A 21,255-nucleotide genomic window follows, 5' to 3' on the forward strand; every position below is an offset into this window, starting at 1 on the left:
AAAAAAAAAAAAAAAAAAAAAAAGGCTGGGGGAGATCTGTGTTGGTGAGTAGAATGAGTAGAACACAGACCTGGACCTGTGCATGGGCGGCTGTGACCGTCCCTTTGGCCATGGCCAGTTATCGCCTCTCTGCTTCTTTCTCTGTTTGCCTTTGGGATTCTCTCTTGTTCTCCTTTGGTTGTGAGCAGGATACTTCTAGGAGACCTACTGCCTCCAAACCCAGGGCTGGAGAAAGACGTTTTTGTCTTTCTCTCCAGCCCAGTTTGGGTCAAATCAAAGCTTTTGCAGTGGTGTCTGGCTGTCAGCATTGTCTGTGAGCACTCCGCACCTCTTGGTCTTTAACTTGTTTGCTCTAACGTGCTTGCTTTTTTGGACGGTGAGAGGACACGTGCTTTTTTGGACATTGTATTACAGATCCACGGTGTGTGTTGGATCTAGCACTTGGAGAAATGCTAAAAATCTATTCTGCTAGCTAGCAAGTCAGATCAGTAGGGGTGGATGTCCTCCATCAAGCGAAGGCCTGAAGATTTCAGTCACTGGAGCTGAGAAGCAAGATTCCTTCATCTCTCTTTATTTTAAAACAGGTGCCCCCTCTAAGAAAGAATGTGATTCTTGTCCATCTTTATTATTTTTGTTGTCTCCTCCTAACACATTCGGGACTTTCCACAGTAGTCTCCTGCTTATTTGCCATTTTGCTTTCTGTGATTTCAGCTACCTGCGGTCAACCACTGTCCAAAAATATATATGGAAGATTCCAGAAATAAACAATGTATAAGATTTAAATTGCTTGCTGTTCTGAAATCTTGTACTGTCTCCTCCCTGTCCCACCTGGGATGTGAATCCTCCCTTTGTCCAGCGTCTCATGCTGTTGATGCTGCCGGCTCATCAGTCCCTTTAGGAGCTGGCTGGATTCTCAGGGTGTCAAGGTACTGCAGTGCTTGTAGCAAGGAACCCTTATTTTACTTCATGATGACCCTACACCTCAAGAGTAGTGATTCTAGTAATTTGGATATGCCAAAGAGAGGTCATAAAGTGCTTCCTTTAGGGAAAGGGTGAAAGTTCTAGACTTAATAAGGGAGGAAAAAAAAATCTTACACCGAGTTTGCTAAGATCTGCTGTAAGAACGAACCTTCTATCTCTGAAATTGTAAAGAAAGAAAAAGAAATTCATGCACAATATAGGTTTGGTCCTATCTGCAGTTTCAGGCGTCACCTAGGGGTCTTGGAATTGGGGGTTTTGGAATAAGTGGGGACTACTATATTAACCAAGTGTTAAATAATAATAATTGATAGTAACTACATTTATTGAGGGGTTGCTGTGTTGTAAGTACCACAGTAATGTGCTTTGTGGGCTTGTATAACCTCATTTCGTCTTCCCAAAGACTTCTATGTGTACTATTAATATTTCCATTTTATAGATGAGAATATGAAAGTCTGGTTTAGTAACTTGTGTAGGTCACACTTTTAGTAAGTGGTAAGAATTTGCACCGTGGCCCGTTGACTTCAAAGCTTGAACTTTGATAAAACCACCAGGCTCTGCTCCCTCTGTCATGTGTTGCTGGAATAGCAGTGCCCTGGTAGTACGACAGCAGTTCAGAAGTACTGTTCTAGATTTTGATTGGTGATGGTTCATAATAAAAATGTTGTTCGGTTGCAACATTTATCAATTTGAAATATTTGGTTATAAATGGATAACAAAAAATGCATTTTTCCTTTATAGCTAGCTGGTTTTTATTTTTTATTTATTTAGTTTATTTGGAGACAGAGTCTCGTTCTGTTGCCCCGGCTGGAGTGCAGTGGCGTGATCTTGGCTCACTGCAACCTCTGCCTCCTGGGTTCAACCAATTCTCGTGCCTCAGCCTCCTAAGTAGCTGGGACTAAAGGCATGTGCCACTATACGTAATTTTTTTGTATTTTAATAGAGATTGGGTTTCAGCATGTTGCCCAGGCTGGTCTTAAACTCCTGAGCTCAGGCAGTCTGCCCACCCCGGCCTCCCAAAGTGCTAGGATTTACAGGTGTGAGCCACTGTGCCTGGCCACTAGCTGGTTTTTAAATGGTATAACTGGAATTTATTCTTTGTGAAGTGTGTTTTTTCTTTAAAGAGGTTACTTTACAAGATTGTTGATGGATTCAGTTGCTCCTGCAATGGCTCTTGGAGCTTTGGAATTCTTTTGCAGTTTTGGAATTCTCCTTTAGAGCCTGCAGGAAGTACATGCTTTTAAATATCTATAATGAGGGCATGTATTTATTATTTGAGGTAGATTTGATTTTGATAATTGCCAAGTGTATAGATACTTGAGATGATGACATTTTTGGCTCCTAAAGTATTCCTGGAGGAATTTTCCAAATAGGAAATGTGAAAATGTTCTGAACATGCCCAGTGAAGACATCACAGGGCTACATGTTTGATCTTCTAAGGGAATGTCTTTGAAGGTGATTGTCCACTCTTCACATTGAGATGACGGTTTTCATATTGTCTGGTCCACTCAAGACAATTGGCATCCTGTATAAAGGGTCTGTGGCTGTGGTAGAATTGCCATCATAGGAGTTGGTGAATTACCCTTCCATCTTCTTCCAGGTTCTCTCTGATACAGCTCTCCCATTTTCCATTCTCTGGCTTCATACTAGCCTAGACATTCCTGCCCCTGCCTACCTCTCATGATCAGGGACTTGGTTAGCTTGTTTTGGAATTTGCCCCTGGTTACTGCCTCAGAGTACAGTTTCATACATCTCTGCCTAGATCAGCCTCCTGAAATATGATACCCCATTTTGAGTTCTCTACTCTTAGCTCTTCTTGCTTGTTTGGATAGGAATATTTGCTCTGCATATGAAAATGTTAGTTACATTATTTTACAGACACGATCCCTGTGAAAAAAATCATCCTGTAATAGAGTAGTTTTTTTTAATTTGTTTGTTTCTTTTTGAGACAGGCTCTGGCTCTGTTGCCCAGGCTGGCGTGCAGTGGCGCCATCTCAGCTAACTGCAGCCTCTGCCTCCTGGGCTTAAGCGATCCTCCCACTTCAGCCTCTGGAGTGGCTGGGATCACAGATGTGTACCCAGCTAATTTTGCTTATTTTTTTTGTAGAGGCGGTCTTCACTATGTTGCTCAGGGTGGTCTCGAACTCCTGGGCTCGAGTGATCCTCCCACCTCGGCCTCCCAAAGTGCTGGGATTACAGGTGTGAGCCACTGCACCCAGCCAGTAATAGATTATTTTTAAATAACATCATATTCCATTATTGTTCAGGATCTTGGAACATTGAGTGATATATTGTCCTTTGAATACAAAACACATATTCCCACATCCTTGTTTGAATTGTTTCTCATGAGTGGTGGCTCTGTGTCAATTCAGCATTCCCTCTTGTAGCCAGTGGCCTGTACCTTTGAACTAAAGGAGCAATCTGTGCCCACTAATGGATCAGAGTGAAGGGATGTCTGGGACTTCTGCTGTAGTCAACTGGTTAGTCTGCTATGGTAATTAAGCTGTTATGACTGATTATTTACTGAACCTTTTGGACTGTTTCATCACGTGGACTTCCCTTCCTCTGGACGTGTATGTTTTCTCTCTATTTACTGAACCATTTGGAATGTTGCATCATATGAACCTCCCTTCCTCTGGACGTGTATGTTTTCTCTCTTTGGTAATACCTCTTACTCTTTTCCTTGGCATCATAATAACATTGTTGCCATAGCAGTGTGATTTTTATTTTTATTTGTAATGTAAATTAACCAATGATGTGCCCACACACCCAAAGCTACTGAGTATATTATCCATATTGACACTGATTGTCATTAATGAACTTCGTCTAACCTGTAGGCCAGGATAGGCATGGCTTAGATGAATGCTTGGCTGGGTGGCAAAGATGATTTGGATATGGTGCTGATGTGTGGGAGGGCGTCTCTGTCCATGACATAGCACAAATGAAGAATTAGCAATTGAGTTTTATATAAGTTTTTATGTTCATTTTTCCCATTTTCATGATTAATAATTGCAGTCAAAAGAAAAAACATGATTTCATAGTTTCTGTGACCCCATAGTTGTATCATGTTTCAGATTGTTATAAAATGGTTTATGCATCTTCTTACCTGCCATCTCCGGAACGATGTAGGGGATAGGATGACACTTTTGCCATCTTTGTTCATCCACAAAGACTCCTTCTCAAGAGTGCAGTGATGGATTTTACGAACTGTCTCTGGTGCTGCCTTTAGTAAGCTGAACCAGAGAAAAGATTGGCAGGAGTGGGCTAGATCAGCATGAACCAGTCCTTACATGAACTCATTGCACAGCCGTGGCTGATGAGTACTGTGGCTGTCTCCTCCTTTAGCTCTTGAGCTGCACTCTGGCACAAAGGAATTGAGAAGGGGAGGTCTGGATTTTTGTCCTGGGCCCACCATTAACCAGGTGTATGTTCTAATTAAGGCCTTTGGGGCCCTAAGGAGCAGAAATCCACTCAAGCTAGCTCAAGTGAATGGTTTTATGGAATGAATAAAGGAGCCCAAAGCTGAAAGTCTAGGAGAGCCTCATGGGGACTGGAGCTGTTCCTTCCCTTTCCCTCTCATTAGGCCTCTTCTCTCCGTAAGTCTCTTTCTTTTTTAAAAAAAAAAATCATTCAGAATTTTGAAGGCAATGTTCAACTATATTATAGCCACTAGGGTTGTGATTGAGAAGACCAAAGACATTCTGATTCTTTTTTAAATTAAAAAAAATTTTTTTAAGGGATAGGATCTTGCTGTATTGCCCAAGCTGGATTCGAGCTCCCAGGCTCAAGCAATCCTCCTGCCTCAGCCTCCTGAGTAGCTGGGGCTACAGGTGCGTGCTGCCAGGCCTGGGCTCCATAAGTCTCTTTTAGTCTCCTGACCATCTGCAGACTGAGCTTATCTGCATACCCAGAGTTTTGACTTCCACATGGTTTTGGCTTGCCATGTGCCACTTCAACACCCATACTCTATGACCCTTTCCCTGGCTCCAGCTCCTTGGTTGCTTACTTGTCTTTCAGTAACCCAATTCCAAATTCCCAGGAGGAACCCTGCTGCCTGGCTTGGCTCTGGGGCAGTCTGATCTGGCTGAAGACAGGATGCAAGTCACTGTTTATACTGAGCAGAAGTTTTCAGCACAGTAGGCGCCCCAAAGCTTGCCACTTGACCCTTGAGAGCTTCCCGCTGTCCTTTCTGTAAAAGCTGTCCTTTCCGTAAGACGAGGAGGTTGCAGTGGGTCTCCTTCTTGTATTCAGTACCTCCCTCGTGGTGTGTATTAACCTATCTGTTGCTGTTTGTCTTCCCTCCAGGAATCAATGCCTGTGTGCCCAGGCCATGCAGCCTGCTGTGCCTGCCCAAGGCCAACAACAGTAGAAGCTGCAGGTGTCCAGAGGGCGTGTCCAGCAGTGTGCTTCCGTCAGGGGACCTGATGTGTGACTGCCCTCAGGGCTATCAGCTCAAGAACAATACCTGTGTCAAAGAAGGTACTTCCCTTTTTCTTTTTTGCCTGTCATCCTCCTTCCTTTGTTTCCTGCTCCCCACCAGGGGAGGGAGGGATAGCTCTCTGTTTCCTAACCTTTTCGGGTTATTGGAAAAAGTGCAAGGTAAAAATCAAACCTACCAGATACTCACAAGAATACTGGTTTGGGTTCTAAGGCCTAGTAAGGGTCAAAGAGGCCCTTCAGTCCTCACTCAGAAAAGGCCGACGCTATACCTTTCTAAGTAGTAGCTGTGGTTTTTGGTTTCATGTCGGATGGCACAGACTTTCTTCAGGAGTTCCCTTTTTATTCTTTTGCTTCTTCCTCTCCTCACCCATCCCTCACATCCAGGTTTCTTACCTTCTGTTTTGCATAAGTTGGACCAACCTGACTGGGAAAAATAACCAGTGTGACTCCTTCCGCGTTGACTTACTGTCACCTAACGGTTGTCCGTCCTCTCACCGTGGCGTAGCCCCGTGTGTCCTGAACTTTCAGACCAACGTTTGCAAAGCACTTTGAGTCTAGACCTTCATGCCATGACCAAGTGGCAATAGCAGCCTTGTACCCACTCCCCCTCTGAATTTGAATATAGAGATTTAAAATTTCCTCCGAAATTTAAAAATTTTTCCTTCCTGTGTAGTTTTTACCATCACCACTTCCCCAGCCTCCAGCTTCATGTTTCTGTGAGTGAGGTGAACCCCTGCAAGGGCCCCTTGCCATGAAGTGCATGGATTGATGGCCAGAATTTCTGCTTTTCCTTATCTATGATTCTATTTGCCTTTTTTTTTTTTTTTTTTTTTTTTTTTACATTTTGAAGAGATGAGAAAGAGACAGGGTCTTGCTGTATTGCCCAGGCTGGCACATTCACGGCTCACTGCACCTTCAACTCAAACTCCTGGGCTCAAGGGATTCTACTGTCTCAGCTTCCCATGAAGCTAGGACTACAGGCACGAGCCCAGCTAATTTCTTTTATAGGGACGAGGTCTCACTTTGTCGCCCAGTCCGGTCTTGGACATCTGGGCTCAAGGAATCTTCCCTCCTCTGCCTCCCAAGGAGCTGGGATCACAGGCATGAGCCACCGTGCCTACTCTATTTGCTTTGTAATCCTAACCCTACTTCTCACAGCAGCCCAAGTCCAAGGCAATGAAACACACAATACAAGCCTTTTAGTCAATCTTCCTTAAGAAATATAAACAGAAACAAGAGACTTTCTTTCAGGCTGTGGATGCAATCTTCAAACTGTTTGGAAAGAAATAGAATCAACACTAAATTCCAAGAGAAGGGGAAGAAAACTACTCCATATTTCCCATTAGAATGCCTTTGATTATCCAAATATGAGACCAGTCATCACATGTCCTTGATGCAGTTTGCCAAACTATACATTTTTTTCTGTAAGGAATTTTAATTGCTTGCTTTAAAGTAGTCATGGGGCAGAAAAAATTCTCAGAGTATTGAGAAAATCTTCATAACTCATTTGCTTGATAGATAGAATATATATGGATATATATAACTATATATATAAAAACATACCTATAGATATATTGAATCTATATGTTTTAATTCTGTGTAGACACAGTCCGTTAAGGAGTTCTGTGTGTAATTAGTATTTTATAATGTTGATGTACTGTATTCACTACCCAATAGACTCAACTGGTGTCGTGGTTATCCTTCTTAAAGCATTGTATCGGCTTCTAAATATTTCTTCCAGCCTCCTCCTCTCCTTTGATTTTAACTAAAAGAGGAAAGCAAGAGGCTAGTATGGGACATTTCCTTCCCTGTATACATGTGTGCTTGGCATTCCTCCTCCCCCTTTACCATCATGGTACTTCTTGCGGGAAGTCAGGGACCCCGAACGGAGGGACCGGCTGAAGCCATGGCAGAAGAATGTGGATTGTGAAGATTTCATGGACATTTATTAGTTCCCCAAATTAATACTTTTATAATTTCTTATGCCTGTCTTTACTGCAATCTCCGAACATAAATTGTGAAGATTTCACAGACACTTATCACTTCCCCAGTCAATACCCTTGTGATTTCCTATGCCTGTCTTTACTTTAATCTCTTAATCCCGTCATCTTCGTAAGCTGAGGAGGATGTATGTTGCCTCAGGACCCTGTGATGATTGCATTAACTACACAAATTGTAGAGCATGTGTGTTTGAACAATATGAAATCTGGGCACCTTGAAAAAAGAACAGGATAACAGCAATGTTCAGGGAACAAGAGAGATGACCTTAAACTCTGACCGCCAGTGAGCCGGGTGGAACAGAGCCATATTTCTCTTCTTTCAAAAGCAAATGGGAGAAATATTGCTGAATTCTTTTTCTCAGCAAGGAATATCCCTGAGAAAGAGAATGCATTGTGTCTCTGAGGGTAGGCCTCTAAAATGGCCGCTTAGAGGGGCAGCCGTCTTTTATGGTTGAAGCTGTAGGGATGAAATAAGCCCTAGTCTCCCATAGCGCCCCCAGGCTTATTAGGACGAGGAAATTCCTGCCTAATAAATTTTGGTCAGACCGGTTGTCTGCTCTCAAACCCTGTCTCCTGATAAGATGTTATCAATGACAATGCGTGCCTGAAACTTCATTAGCAATTTTAATTTCACCCCGGTCCTGTGGTCCTGTGACCTTGCCCTGCCTCCATTTGCCTTGTGATATTCTATTACCTTGTGAAGCACGTGATCTCTGTGACCCACACCCTATTCGTACACTCCCTCCCCTTTTGAAATCTCTAATAAAAACTTGCTGGTTTTACGGATCAGGGGGCATCACGGAGCCTGCTGACATGTGATGTGTCCCCTGGACACCCAACTTTAAAATTTCTCTCTTTTGTACTCTGTCCCTTTATTTCTCAGACCAGCCGACACTTAGGGAAAATAGAACAGAACCTATATGAAATATCGGGGGTGAATTTTACCCAATATCTGGCTGAATTTCCCCTGATATCTGGCGCCTGAACAGGGACTTGAACCCTGGACCCTCAGATTAAAAGTCTGATGCTCTACTGACTGAACTACCCAGGCTCAACTCACAGAACCTGGCATCACGGAACCTACCGACATGTGATGTCTGCCCCGGACACCCAGCTTTAAAATTTATCTCTTTTGTACTCTGTCCATTTATTTCTCAGACTGGCCAACACTTAGGGAAAATAGAGAAGAACCTACGTGAAATATCAGGGGTGAATTGTGCCCGATATCTGGCTGAATTTCTCCCGATAGTTACTAAAGGAAGGGAAACTCAAAAGAGAAAGTCCTATGATCCAGCAGTAAGAATAATATTGGTTTCATTTCCTCCCCTGCCGCACTCTGATGGGCAGAGAACACCTGTCTCCGCAACCAGTATCACTGCAGCAACGGGAACTGTATCAACAGCATTTGGTGGTGTGACTTCGACAACGACTGTGGAGACATGAGTGATGAGAGAAACTGCCGTGAGTCTTCTGGATTGGACATTAAGCATTTACCATTACTCAGAAGGCTAGTTGGCTCTTCCCAGGCTGAGGGCCTAAGGTCTAGGGTGGGGGCCACCCATGATTGGTGATGCCCATCTAAGTTGATGGGGCTTGGATGACAGAGAACACATATTTCCATATACAGGTAGATATTAGATATATAGGATTGATATTATATACATAATATTTTTTTAACCACCCCAGAAGTACCACTCATTACAAGAGATTTATAAATAAGCATCACATGGCTGAAACTGAATTGATTTGGCAATCTGGGCTCTAATCTTGGCTGTGGCTCTGTAATAAAGCTGGTGACTGGGGGCGACTAAACAGGTGATATTCTTTGATTTGGAAATTCAATATTCAGCCTTTTTAGGGATGGGAAATGAGTATTTACTCTAGTTGGTTGATGTTGGCTACCTACCATGCTCAAGAGAGATTGTTTTCATTGGTTAGTAATGCATAGCTTGGCCTACAGTGTGGGGCCATTGGTGTACATGCCATGTAAATGTCATCTTTAGGCTGTATAATTTTTAAGGTCTGACTTCTGAAGTATAAGACTGTGGTTAGCAGAAGTTAAAGAAAACCAAACAACCACAAATAACAGATAGTTTATTAATCACAAATTTTTACTATCTTTTTTTCACTTAATTTTAATAGCTTCGACATTATCTTGTAAGGAGATGATTTGCCCTTTTGTCAGTCATGCATTCACTCAACAAGCAGTTGCTATACACCCTGTGTTCCAGGCTCTGTGCTGGGCCTGCATATATATTGCCGATGAAGGTGGAAACGGAGTTCCCAGGAGTCAGAAAAATAGGCAGTTACAGTAGAGTGATGGGCACTGCGATGCGGAAGTGTCATGTGCATGTAGGGTGGGCACCCAAAGCAAACTTGGGCAGGCCCTAGCAAAGAGCTCTGGAGAGTGTCTGCGGTGAACCAAGCCGAGGTGGAGGGAATCAATTCACAGGCAAGGGAGCAGCATGTGGGGAAGCTGGCATGGCCAGGAAACTGGTTTGAGTTGTGGAGAATGTACATGGGCACAGGGGCCAAGGTGAAGTTGGATGAGTGGGCAGGGCCCAGGGCAGCAAGGGCTTTGTGGACTTTATCGGTGAAGCAGTTGGGAACCACTTATGTGATGTGATAAAAGTTCATCTTTGGAAGGATAAGTAGTGGGCAGAATGCGTTTGATGGAGAGAGACCAGAAGCAGGAACCAAGTCAGAGGCTTCTCTTTTAAATATTTTACCTTTGGCAACCCATGGGCTCATTTACCCATTTATACTATAAGAACAGATTAATGGGAAGCTCTAGATACTCATTTAGCCAGTCACCCATGGGGCCTGTGCCTGGCTCCCCTGCCACTTCACCCAGAAAGCAACTTGAGAAATGTCCAGCTCATTAAACACGTCTGGGCCCTGCAATCCTATAGACTACCCCTTTTGGCTGATAGAGGGTTATGTACAAAGCCTTTCCTTAATCGTTTTCCCTTGGCTTCAGAGGATGCCTTTCACACCGAGGGAGAAGAGCTTATTTGCTGAATGGCAGATTTGGGAAAGCACTAGCCTCTCTGTCTGTGTCTTTTCTGCATAAAATAAGGCCTATAAAGCCTCCTTTATCTCTCAGAGTTGCAGGAAGGTGTGATATTTGTGGGGGAATAGCCAAAGCTCTTTAAAAACATTAATGCTTATTAACAGCATTGAAGCAGATAATGGAAAGGAGTTTATTACATATCTGGATGGGATGGAAGATGCTTCTTAGAATTAACAAGTTACAAGGAAATTGCCCAGACATAATTAGGCACAGTGGAAGCAGCGAGATACAAACCAGATGACCTCATATCCAAGAGTGAGGGACACAGGTGGCACAGCATTCCTCCTTGTGCCCTTGGGCTTGGTTTCTACTAAATGGACAAGCCGAATCTTGTATTGGCTCTGAGTTTTGAGAGGAATGAATACCTGCATCTTTTGGGAGGCACCTGCTACCCCCAGTGGCTTCCTCCCACCCAGCCCCTGAGCTCTGTTGCAGACTGCACAGTTATGCATGAAGTATGGAGCTGGCCCTGCCCTCCTCCCGGCTTGGTGTGAATGTCAACTGGGATTCACTTTCCAGAAACCCCGAGACCTACTTTCTGCTCCGTCATCTCCCTATTTCACCTGGCTCAGGTCTACACATGTCAGATGGAACTGAGGTGTGGAGAGGAGGAACCAGAAGGATTTAAAACTCAGAGCCTGGGAATCAAGAGAGAGGGGCTTATCTGTGCCTGCATGTGTGTCTCCCTCATCAAGGAGGTTGCGTGTGGAGGAGAGAGGTTCCCTGTTTCTAAGCAGGGCTGCAGGAGAGGGACCGCCGTGACTGAATACTGCCATGTGGGGAGTTAAGTGAGGCACCCCGCCAGCTGCCAGGGAGCAGTGGAGGAGGGGGGACACAGGGATGCAGGAGGGTGTTGTCAGTGGGTTTCCCTCCCTCTTACACAGATTCCTCCAGCTGGGTGGCTGTCAGGCACTCAGGATTTTGACGTGAATCCCTGCAGTCTTGTCATTTTGCATTCATCCCCTGCCTCCCACCACGAGCTCAATTACAGAGAAGAAATGGAGCCTCAAATAAGAGCTGCCAGGATGTCTAACAGCAGCATTGCTATTTGGCATTTCGTGCACGACAACCCCTCCCCCGTGCCAGGATTCTGTTCTGCCACATTTTACCTCCTGGGTCAGCCTTTCACTGCTCCTGAGAGCAGCCTGCCTTCCCCTCGCCTTTCCTGGAGGGTGTTTCATGGGGTGCCAGGGACTGTGCTTAAGCACAGGAAATATCTACTTAGGAGAGGAAGAAAAATCTAATTCTATATCCTTTCTAATGCCAGAAGGACGTGAGGAATGGTGAGGCAGAGAAGTGACATTTGTTTAGAGCCCATTATATTTACATCCTATTTAACAGGCTCTGGTTCTAAACTTGTTCCCTGGTTTATCTTCATAATAATGCTACCAAGTAAAGGCAGGTTAAGTAAGTTGTAGGTAGCAGACTCAATTCAAATCTAGTCTTTCTGGCTGGGCGTGGTGGCTCATGCCTGTAATCCCAGCACTTTGGGAGGCTGAGGCAGGTAGATCACTTGAGGCCAGGAGTTCGAGACCAGCCTGGCCAACATGGCAAAACCCCATCTGTACTAAAAGTACAAAAATTAACTGGGGCTGGTGGTGGGTGCCTGTAATCCCAGCTACTCGGGAGGCTGAGGCTGGAGAAATCGCTTGAACCTGGGAGGCAGAGGTTGCAGTGAGCCGAGATTGTGCCACTGCACTCCAGCCTGGGCAACAGAGCGAGACTCCATCTCAAAAAACAAAAAAATCTAGTCTCTCTGACTGTAATCTCAAGCACTAGCACACGTTATCTTACCCAATTTTACTGTTGAGAAAACTGAGCCGCAGGGAGATTAAAATTAATTTCCCCAGGAAGAGGTAGAGCCGGGATTTGATGCCCAGTCTTGACCGACTGCAGACACAGCCTATGTTTCTAATGTAGAATTCTACCTCCATGCTGCCTTTACCATCTGTACAATGAAGTGCTAACTTCTTGTGTGAAATTGAGCTTCTCTAATGGTAGTTTTGTAGATAAAGGTATTTCTGTCACTTATTTAGGAAGACACTTTTCACGTCTGAAGGGATCTTAGGAGGTAATCTAGCCTGTCACTCTCTTTCCCCAGCAGATGACAGTTTCTCACTTTTCTCAGTCCTGTTCTGATCTGGAAGCTGTCCGCAGAAAGATATGCCCTTATCTCTCTTGGTTGTAAATTTCAGGCTCTCATGCAATTTATTTCTTCTATAAGTCTAGGTTTAATTTCTGTTGCTACAATTAGTATCTGCTTTCTTCTATTTTTTAATTGGTTTTCCAGTAGGTTGTTTACATTTGTGGAAAATGAATTGTACCTAAGGAATATGTTGTCTTTCTCTCCCATTTTAGCTACCACCATCTGTGACCTGGACACCCAGTTTCGTTGCCAGGAGTCTGGGACTTGTATCCCACTCTCTTATAAATGTGACCTTGAGGATGACTGTGGAGACAACAGTGATGAAAGTCATTGTGGTAAGGGGACACCACATCCTGAAACCCTGCTCTGGAGAGGGCAGTCATCGTGCTCCCTCACGGGGCTGTACTGGTGTGTACTGGTTTTCTGATAGCCGTCTCAGGATTTATGATATTCTAGCTGAATGGCTTTCTCCATCCACATGGTGGGGTTGAGTCATTTCTCTGTCCATTCTTAAAGAGCTTGTTTGCTGCTTTTCATGAGGATTCAGTTCTGCTGGAGACACTTGATCCAGAGTTAATGGGAATCTAGGGTCCCGTTAATCCTGGATCAAGTGTCTCCAGCGAACTGAATCCTCATGATTCACGGTCAGAAAAGATGGAGCCTGGACTCAGCTCCTGTCACCTACTCTTAGATTAGCCTTTGTTTTCTAATCTGAAAAATGGGGAAATGGACCCTGCTTTGCCTTGGAGAGATGCTATAAGGATGAAAGGTGATGATAAGGAAGTAAATTTCTGAATGAATTCAGGGGGTTATTAACAGCTCTACAGGCTTGGCCCACATGTCTCAGTGGGTGTGAGATTAGCCTGCTGAAGACACAAATCTGCACCTCTGTGAACTGTTCTTTTTTTTTTTTTTAACCAATTTAATTCATTCAACTCTGTTATTATTAGAAGTTAGCAGATGGTATAGGCATTGAGTGAGCATCTGTTTTCTGAATGGACATTTTTATATTTAGAAAAACAGTGGGTTACAATTCCAAGGAATGATAGAGATTCTCTGGTCCAATCCTTTTAATTTCTACTTTCTAAAGTGACTGAGGTCTGTAGAGGTCGGGGGGCTTATTCAAGGTGACACAATTAGTTTGTGTCAGAATGGGGAACTGGAATCCATGTCTCCCGTTTTCTAATCCACCACTATTTCTGTTGCACAGTACCTCCTTGTCAGTTTCATGAGACCCATCTTAGTTAACAGTCCCTGGTCCCAGACTCATAGTTGCTGACCACTGAAGGAGATGTTATGCAATCAGCATGGTGTGCCAGATTGAGGCATGAGAGGGAAGTGAGAGTGGAGGCCAGACGCTGACCCAGACATGGTGATGAGTTGGCCAGGCCCTACTGGGCCCTCTCTCCCTGTCCACGGGGGGCAAGTCCAGCCATGCTGTGCTTATGCACATGGACACAGCCTGCTTGATTACGAGCAGGTGGTTTGACTCACAGCAGCTGAAATAAGGGGAGCAAGGGCAGCTTGTAAATCATCTCAATGCAAGTTAACCAGCAGAGCAGGGCCTAGGTCATTTCCACACAGAAAATACCCCTAGCCTGGCTCTTGGAAGGTTTTTAAACAATTCCCAGTTTTTCTTCTTCAAGTGCCTGAAAACATGTCCTTGGAATGTGCAACTATTTTCCCTTCATCCCTGCCATTTCCTTCCCGGCACTCTTAAAAGGCTGAAATGTGCGGCTAGTTTTGCCCTAGTAAGAAGGAAACTCCACATGATTCCCTCTTTCTGGTATCATCAGGCTCACGTACTGGGCACATGTTTGACCGTGAAGCAGTTTCAGCCCCCCGGATCCTCTGTTCATGGCCCATTCTTACTAGTTTGTCCTGAATTCATCCCAGGGTCCCAGTTAGCGCCTTCCTCTGATGCAGGTGCTCTTCATAAGTTTCCAAACTCTTCCTCAAAAATATCTGACTTGCTAGCTTTGCCATCAACAAGCCTCTTGGGGAGAATGACTGAAATGGCTGCCTTGGGCCCCATGCTTGGCTGCTCCTGTTTTCTGAGGCTCTGTAAGCTCCATGTGAAAGTTCTATGCCACAGTCTATTTGGGCTGCGATAACAAAATACTTAGTGTAGGTAATTTATAAACAATAGTATTTTGTTTCTCACAGTACTGGAGACTGGGAGGTCCAAGATTGAGGTACCAGCAGACTTATTGTCTAGTGAGGGCCTGTTCCTCATAGATGGTACCTTCACTGCATCATCAGATGGCACCTCTGCTTCTGGAAGGATTGCAGGGAAATGCTTCTATCTGTACACAAGCGTGGCAGAAGGAGTGAACAGCTCCCTCCCACCTCTTTCATAAGGACACTAACCCTATTCATGAAGGCTCTGCCCCCATGACTTAATTACCTCACAAAGGCCCCATCTCTTAATAATATCACGTTGGTGATTAAGTTTCAACATACGAATTTGAAGTTTCAACATATGAAGTATAAACTTTTGAATTTTCCTAGCCTCCAGAACCGAGAGAAATAAATTGCTATTGTTGATAAGCTCAGTCTATAGCATTCTGTCTTCATGATCTCCCCAGGAGCTTTGAAGGCTGTTGCCAGGGCAGCCTCCTTCCCCTTCTTGGTCAAGCTCTGCTGGTTGGTTCGTACCAGGCCCCCACCCTTCTAGAGACAGCGCATCCACCCACGTCCCTGGAGCTCTGCCCACAGAAAGTCCTGAGTTATGTTTCCTCCGTTTTGGGAGCTCAGCACTGATTTTCCTCTCTCTGACTGAGCGTCTCACAGTGATCAGCACATGCAGACCTCTCGGCACTCCTTTTCTCAAACCACAGGCTGTGTCTGTAGAAGTCCTCTGTTTCTTGAAAGTTCTACTTCCTGGCCTCCTCTATCACTGCTTCCTAACCTTCTTCCCATCATAGCAAGCATAGAAAATAATATATGTGGAGAGCACTGGGATGAATGGACAAGGATGCTGTTGTCAAGAGGCAAGCAGCTCTGAGGGTCTGAGGGTCTCAGAATCTCGGCACACCTGTAACCCATTTGCAGCACACTGACTGGAAGCTGCTAAATGACCTTATGTCCCTGGTAAAAGTCTCTTTGTTCATGGTCTCTATGGATCATTGGTGGTCATGTGTCCATCTCCATCCTTTATGAGAGCTTTGACACCAGAAACAAAATTCTGAACAAGCTTTTGTCCTCACCTCTCTGTTTATGGTCTCACCTGCAGAAATGCACCAGTGCCGGAGTGACGAGTACAACTGCAGTTCCGGCATGTGCATCCGCTCCTCCTGGGTATGTGACGGGGACAACGACTGCAGGGACTGGTCTGACGAAGCCAACTGTACCGGTCAGTACTTCCTGGACTCAGTTGACAGCACTCATGCGTTCATGCAGTGGTTAACATTGTAGCTTTAAACGATCGGAAAATCTAGGCTCTGAGAATTAGCTTGGACCTTAGAAATCAACGAGTTTCATGCTTCTCAAAGAGCTGTTCTTTGATGAGATAAGGAGCCTGTGCCAGAATGTAAATCAACACCCTGCTTTCAACTAACTAAACAGTGTTCTGAGTGATATCGTTGATTTATGTTCTGGCTCAAGCTTCTTATTCATTCAGGACCAGTGTTAAACAGTTTTCAGATCAGCCCCTCGGCTGGGGTCCATACTTTGAGTAAGCACTGAACTAGTTCATGTTTTTTAAATGGAGCATTAGGGGGTTCCCCAGACAATGAAAATGTAAACTGTGTTTGTACCCGTTTTGGGTAAGATTTTATTAAAAGTAAAGATGGAAACAACATGAATGTGCTAGGTGCTATAAGGTAGGGGTAATGTTTTCATTCTTTTGTTGGGTTCACTTATGTTCATTACATTATTTTTATGAATGAGTGGATGAATGGTGGCCATATACGTTATGATGGGGCAGGGCAGACTGGGTGCGATAGGCAGTGGGTAGTGCAAGGAGTTGAGAAGCTTGTGGAGAAATGAAAACAAATTTCATTTTATAATCGTCACTTTGCACCCCATTATAATTTGTCAAAAAAACAAAAATTAAGGAATTTTTGTTCCAGATTTTATTACTCATTGAGTAAATTTGCTCTACAGCCTCCTTGAGAAGCTGTTATCCAATTCTGTCTTGAACCCCTCTAGTGATTTTGGACTAGGGAAATAAAGATGTTTCCTTTAAACATTTCATGGTAAGGACAGATCTGTTTTTACACTTGGATAATTCAGACTTCATTGTGTAATTCATTGTTGAGTCAACTTCTCAATTATCTGAAGCCAGTCATTAATCTTGTGAATTATTGGACTTTTGAATCTCATGTCTTAACCTCCTCTGCCCCCAGAGCATCGCAGCACTTCCTACACTGCCCGGCATCTGGCAGCTCAAAGCACGCCTACTAATTGGTAAAAGCAAATACAAAGAAGGTGCATCTGTTATATCTCAAACCTAAGGATAAATAACTGTGCATTACGCTCTGGCTTAGACTTGCTTCCCCAAGGAGAGAGATGACCTCTTCTTTTACTCTTTTGTACTCTCTGCAGTGTCCAGCACATAATAGAGTACGTGCTCAGAGAACCTTTGTGGATTGAGTCATTTTGCGCAACTGCTTCCCTCTATTCGTTTTAGTTTGGAGGTGACCTCATATGGCCTTAAGGGAGTGAATGGATCTCTTCAAATGCTGTATACATCACAGGGGATATTCTGTGTTGTTACCAAATCCTGTTCGCTTGTAAAGTCCACCCATATTCTTTCCGGCGCAGCCTCTGTGTCTGCACCTCTGCTTCTGAAAAGACTGCAGGAAGATGCTTCTGTCTGTATATAAGCCTGGCCTGCAGAAGGAGGAAGAACCGAGGCCCACAAAGGAGCTGCCGTTGGCACAGGAAACATGTGAATGCTGTTTGGAAGCTTCGGGTTTGGATGGATAATTAGTTAATAGATTAGAAGGGTGCACTTGAACATTGCAGTTTGTAAATTGCAGTATGATTGAACATCTTGTTAACACAACTGCGTTACTCAAATTTGCGTTTCAGCAGTGTGTGGCGGTCTTGCAGAATGAATTGATAACTTCATTTCTGTAGGCAAGCTTGTATAAACTCCTGGGTTTTTCTCTGATTTTCTTTCGGCAAGGGAAGCTGGAGAAAACTTAGAGTCCTTGCTGCTCAACTGCAGCCTTGTTCCAAGGGGCTGTTCTTCTGAAACTTTCAAGGATGATCCACCTTCTCTGTCATCTCAAAATAGTTGGAGGTCAGATGTGAGCTCATGGTGATGTGTGGCATGACACCTCATTTTCAGACCTGCTAAATTAAGCTGCGTACAGTGCCAAAAGAAATAGGTCAAGGTAGCTGACCTCCTGTTGGCATCAGCTTGGATGCGCACTCTGCTGTGCGTCCTCTTTGCTTTTCTTTTCCTCACTTTTACTTTCCACAGAGCTGTTTATTCGCCTCAACCCACCGCTATTGTTTTTAAACATATACATCTGATTTCTGTGTGTTTTTTAGGACAATTACCTGTAGACATTTTATTTGTATTCTTAACATCTTTCCTCCTCCTAGATATATGGGGACTTTAGAATTTGATCCAAATCTCTGCCTACAGTTTCAGTACTAAAATACCTAGTATTTTAAACACGAAATATTTAGTATTTTAGTTTTATATTAAAAAATCCTAAGCTTAACTGTAACTCTTTTTAAATAACCACACTTCTGCATAGGCACACAGGTATTACCAACTACCTTTGTGTCTTGTTGCTAATGCCTCTCACCAATGTACGTGCTTCAGGGGTTTTGCAGCAGGAGTCTATGAGTGGCAAACTCTTTCAAGGTTTTGTTAGTATAGACATATCTTTAATCCTCAATCTTGAATTCAGATGGGTTTGGGTTTCTAGGTTTTTAGTAATTTTCTGTATTTTCGTAGAATTCTTCCATTTCTTCCTGGCCTCTTTTGTGTTGGTTTGAATTCTGCTCTTAGTTGTCTGTTCAAATAATAACAGACATTCTTTTCTTTCTAATTACCTTTAGGTTATATTGCTCTTAGTTTTACCTACCTAGGTGTGGAATTATTTTTACTTATCCTGCTTGAGACTTTGTTTGTTTTAAGATCTGAGAATTTTTTGAAAGACAACTCTGGGAAGTTACAGCTACTAACTCTTCAACTATACCTGTTGGCTACTTTCTCTGGTCTTGTCTTCAGCACTTACTCCAAGCCATTCGTTGGACTGCCTCATTCTGTTGTTCTCTTCCCTCCTGTTTTTATATTTGCTGTCTCTTTGTGACTCTGTGCTAGAATCTGAGCGACTTCTCTAGATTTATCTTCCAGTTCAGCAATTCTCTTTTCAGCTAACTCTAATCTGCTGTTTCACATATACATGGAGCTATTTTTTTTTATTTCCATGAGTACATGTTTTGTATCTAGAATTTATGTTTGGTTCTTTTTCAAATCTGCCTTTTATTTTTCAGTGTTTTTTTTATACTTTATGTTTTTTCTTCTCTGTCATTAATCATTCAAATTGTGATGATAGTAATTTTTTTCTTCATGCGCTTACTTTTTTTTTTTTTTTTTTTTGAGACAGGGTTTTGTTCTGTCTCCCAGGCTGGAGGGTAGTGGCGTGATGACAGCTCACTGTAGCCTTGACCTCCTGGGCTCAATCCATCTTCCCGCCTCAGCCACTTGAGTAGCTGGGACTACAGGCATGTGCCATCGTGCCTGGCTAATTTTTGTATGTTTTGTAGAGATGGGGTTTCACCATATTGCCCAGCCTGGTCTCGAACTCCTGGGTGCAAGTGATCCTCTTACCTCGTCCTCTCAAAATGCTGGGATTACAGGTATGAGCTACTGCACCTGGTCCCCTTCTCATACACTTTTTTTTTTTTGAGACAGGGTCTCACTCTGTCACCCAGGCTAGAGTGCAGTGGTGTGATCTTGGCTCACTGCATCATCTGTCTCCCAGGTTCAAGCAATTCTCCTGCTTCAGCCTCATGAGTAGCTGGGACTCCAGGTGTGCACCAGCAGGCCTGGCTAATTTTTGTGTTTTTAGTAGGGATAGGGTTTTACCATGTTGGCCAAGCTTGTCTCTAACTCCTGATTTCAAAGTGATCCACCCCCCTCGGCCTCCCCAAGTGCTGGGATTACAGGTGTGAGCTACCATGCCTCATGCACTTCTTAATAGTCTAGTGCCTTATAAGAAATAAGGCAGTACTTTCCCTGTTATAGTACTTATTTCATCCATTCTACTCCGCCCATGTTTGGTTAATGCTTTTAATCAGGTGTTCCAGCAGGTCTTGATGCATCAGGAAAGTTCTGCCTGAGTCAAAGATTAAGTTGTAGGATATTGACCTGTATTAGAAACCTGATATTAGATTTCCATGATTGTTTACCACATGAACCTCACCATTCTTATAGTTACAATGAATCCTACCATACAGAAGATTCTTTTTCTTCCCTAAATTCTTCAGTCTGGATTAAAGTCCATCTCTTCCATCCTTGTAATTAAAAAAAAAAATTATGTATTAAGCATGCAGTATTTACCGGGCACTCAAAATCGGAGCTAGTAAGTTACTAAGAAGATAGAAAAATCTAGAAAAAGATAATGCATTATGCATTCCAGCCGTACATGGCCACTTGAATGAAATTGTGCAAATTGATTACTCTTTCTGAGCTCAATTTCTGTAATAGAATCTGGAGATCTCAGCCATGCCTCCCAGAATTGTCATTTGGAAACTTCACTAGCGCTCTGAAGTGGTTTTCAATTAAAAATGAAATGCAGAGGCTGAATAATAACTAGATTAATATGGCAATTGGTTTAGGCAACTTTATATTTTATGAATGTGAGCAAGGTGTCGGTGAGGGATGTTTTGAGAGGCTGTCAGACTTGTGACACGAATAAATCAAAAGTATTCCAGGCGATGGCTGTTACTGGGGCAGAAACTCATGTAACATGCATGATATATTTATTCCTCTTATCAGAAATAAGTATAGTTTTTAAAGATGTTTAATGGATTCTGAGTGCCAAAGATTGTAAATATTGAAACTTCTTATAGTTGTATATACATGCTGCCAAATACAGCCTTGGTCCTTGGAGAGATGGGAAGACATAGATAATGAGCCACCACTTGTTTTAAAGTGGTTTGAAAAATCAGCTTCTTTGGATTTCTGACCATTGCAAAAAATAGCCTCAAATGCAGTAAAATTCCTGAGGACATCACAAACCAATTTCCCCAGTCCTTGGGCAGATTACTGCCAACTATCCCAGTTGAATAGAAAACTATAGTTTGCTCTCAGCAACCCACTTCTGTGTGTTTTGTTTCTTTCTGTTGTGGAGTCATCCTCTCCACACAGTTAAACTAACAGAGAGCCCATCTATCTAGGTTCTATTATTTTATGCTGGTTGTAAACAAGGCCAGTCCTGGCTTGCATTCAGCAGTGAACAGACACAAACAGCTTTCTGTTTCAGAGGAGGAAGAGGAAATCAGATGGAGAGGACCGTTAGGAGTGTTGGTTGGGTTGGAGGCACATATTATGCATTTGAACTAGTGTTTGACTGAGTTTTTGAGGTGGTTCTAAATGACTTCCAGGTGGCCTCAGCCCATGTGTGCAGAGGAGGCTGTTCATGTTT

General features: G+C 43.4%; 1 protein-coding gene and 1 non-coding gene across 5 annotated transcripts in view; one reads left to right on the forward strand and one right to left on the reverse strand.

The window, feature by feature from the left end:
* Nucleotides 1-21,255, forward strand: part of SORL1 (sortilin related receptor 1) — a 282,584-nt gene that overhangs the window by 210,765 nt on the left and 50,564 nt on the right. For 3 of the 4 annotated variants that reach the window (XM_058446962.1, XM_032167741.2, XM_032167742.2), the window contains exons 22-25: nucleotides 5,284-5,457; nucleotides 8,766-8,879; nucleotides 12,850-12,972; nucleotides 15,873-15,992. In XM_058446962.1, the coding sequence (XP_058302945.1) occupies nucleotides 5,284-5,457; nucleotides 8,766-8,879; nucleotides 12,850-12,972; nucleotides 15,873-15,992 (531 nt within the window). The remainder of the gene's footprint in view (nucleotides 1-5,283; nucleotides 5,458-8,765; nucleotides 8,880-12,849; nucleotides 12,973-15,872; nucleotides 15,993-21,255) is intronic. The other variant, XM_058446961.1, reaches the window with a different exon arrangement.
* Nucleotides 8,397-8,469, reverse strand: TRNAK-UUU (transfer RNA lysine (anticodon UUU)). The gene has a single exon. It is a non-coding gene; the product is annotated as a tRNA-Lys (tRNA).

The sequence above is a fragment of the Hylobates moloch genome, unplaced genomic scaffold (assembly GCF_009828535.3).
Source record: "Hylobates moloch isolate HMO894 unplaced genomic scaffold, HMol_V3 SCAFFOLD_11, whole genome shotgun sequence".
Taxonomy (NCBI): domain Eukaryota; kingdom Metazoa; phylum Chordata; class Mammalia; order Primates; family Hylobatidae; genus Hylobates; species Hylobates moloch.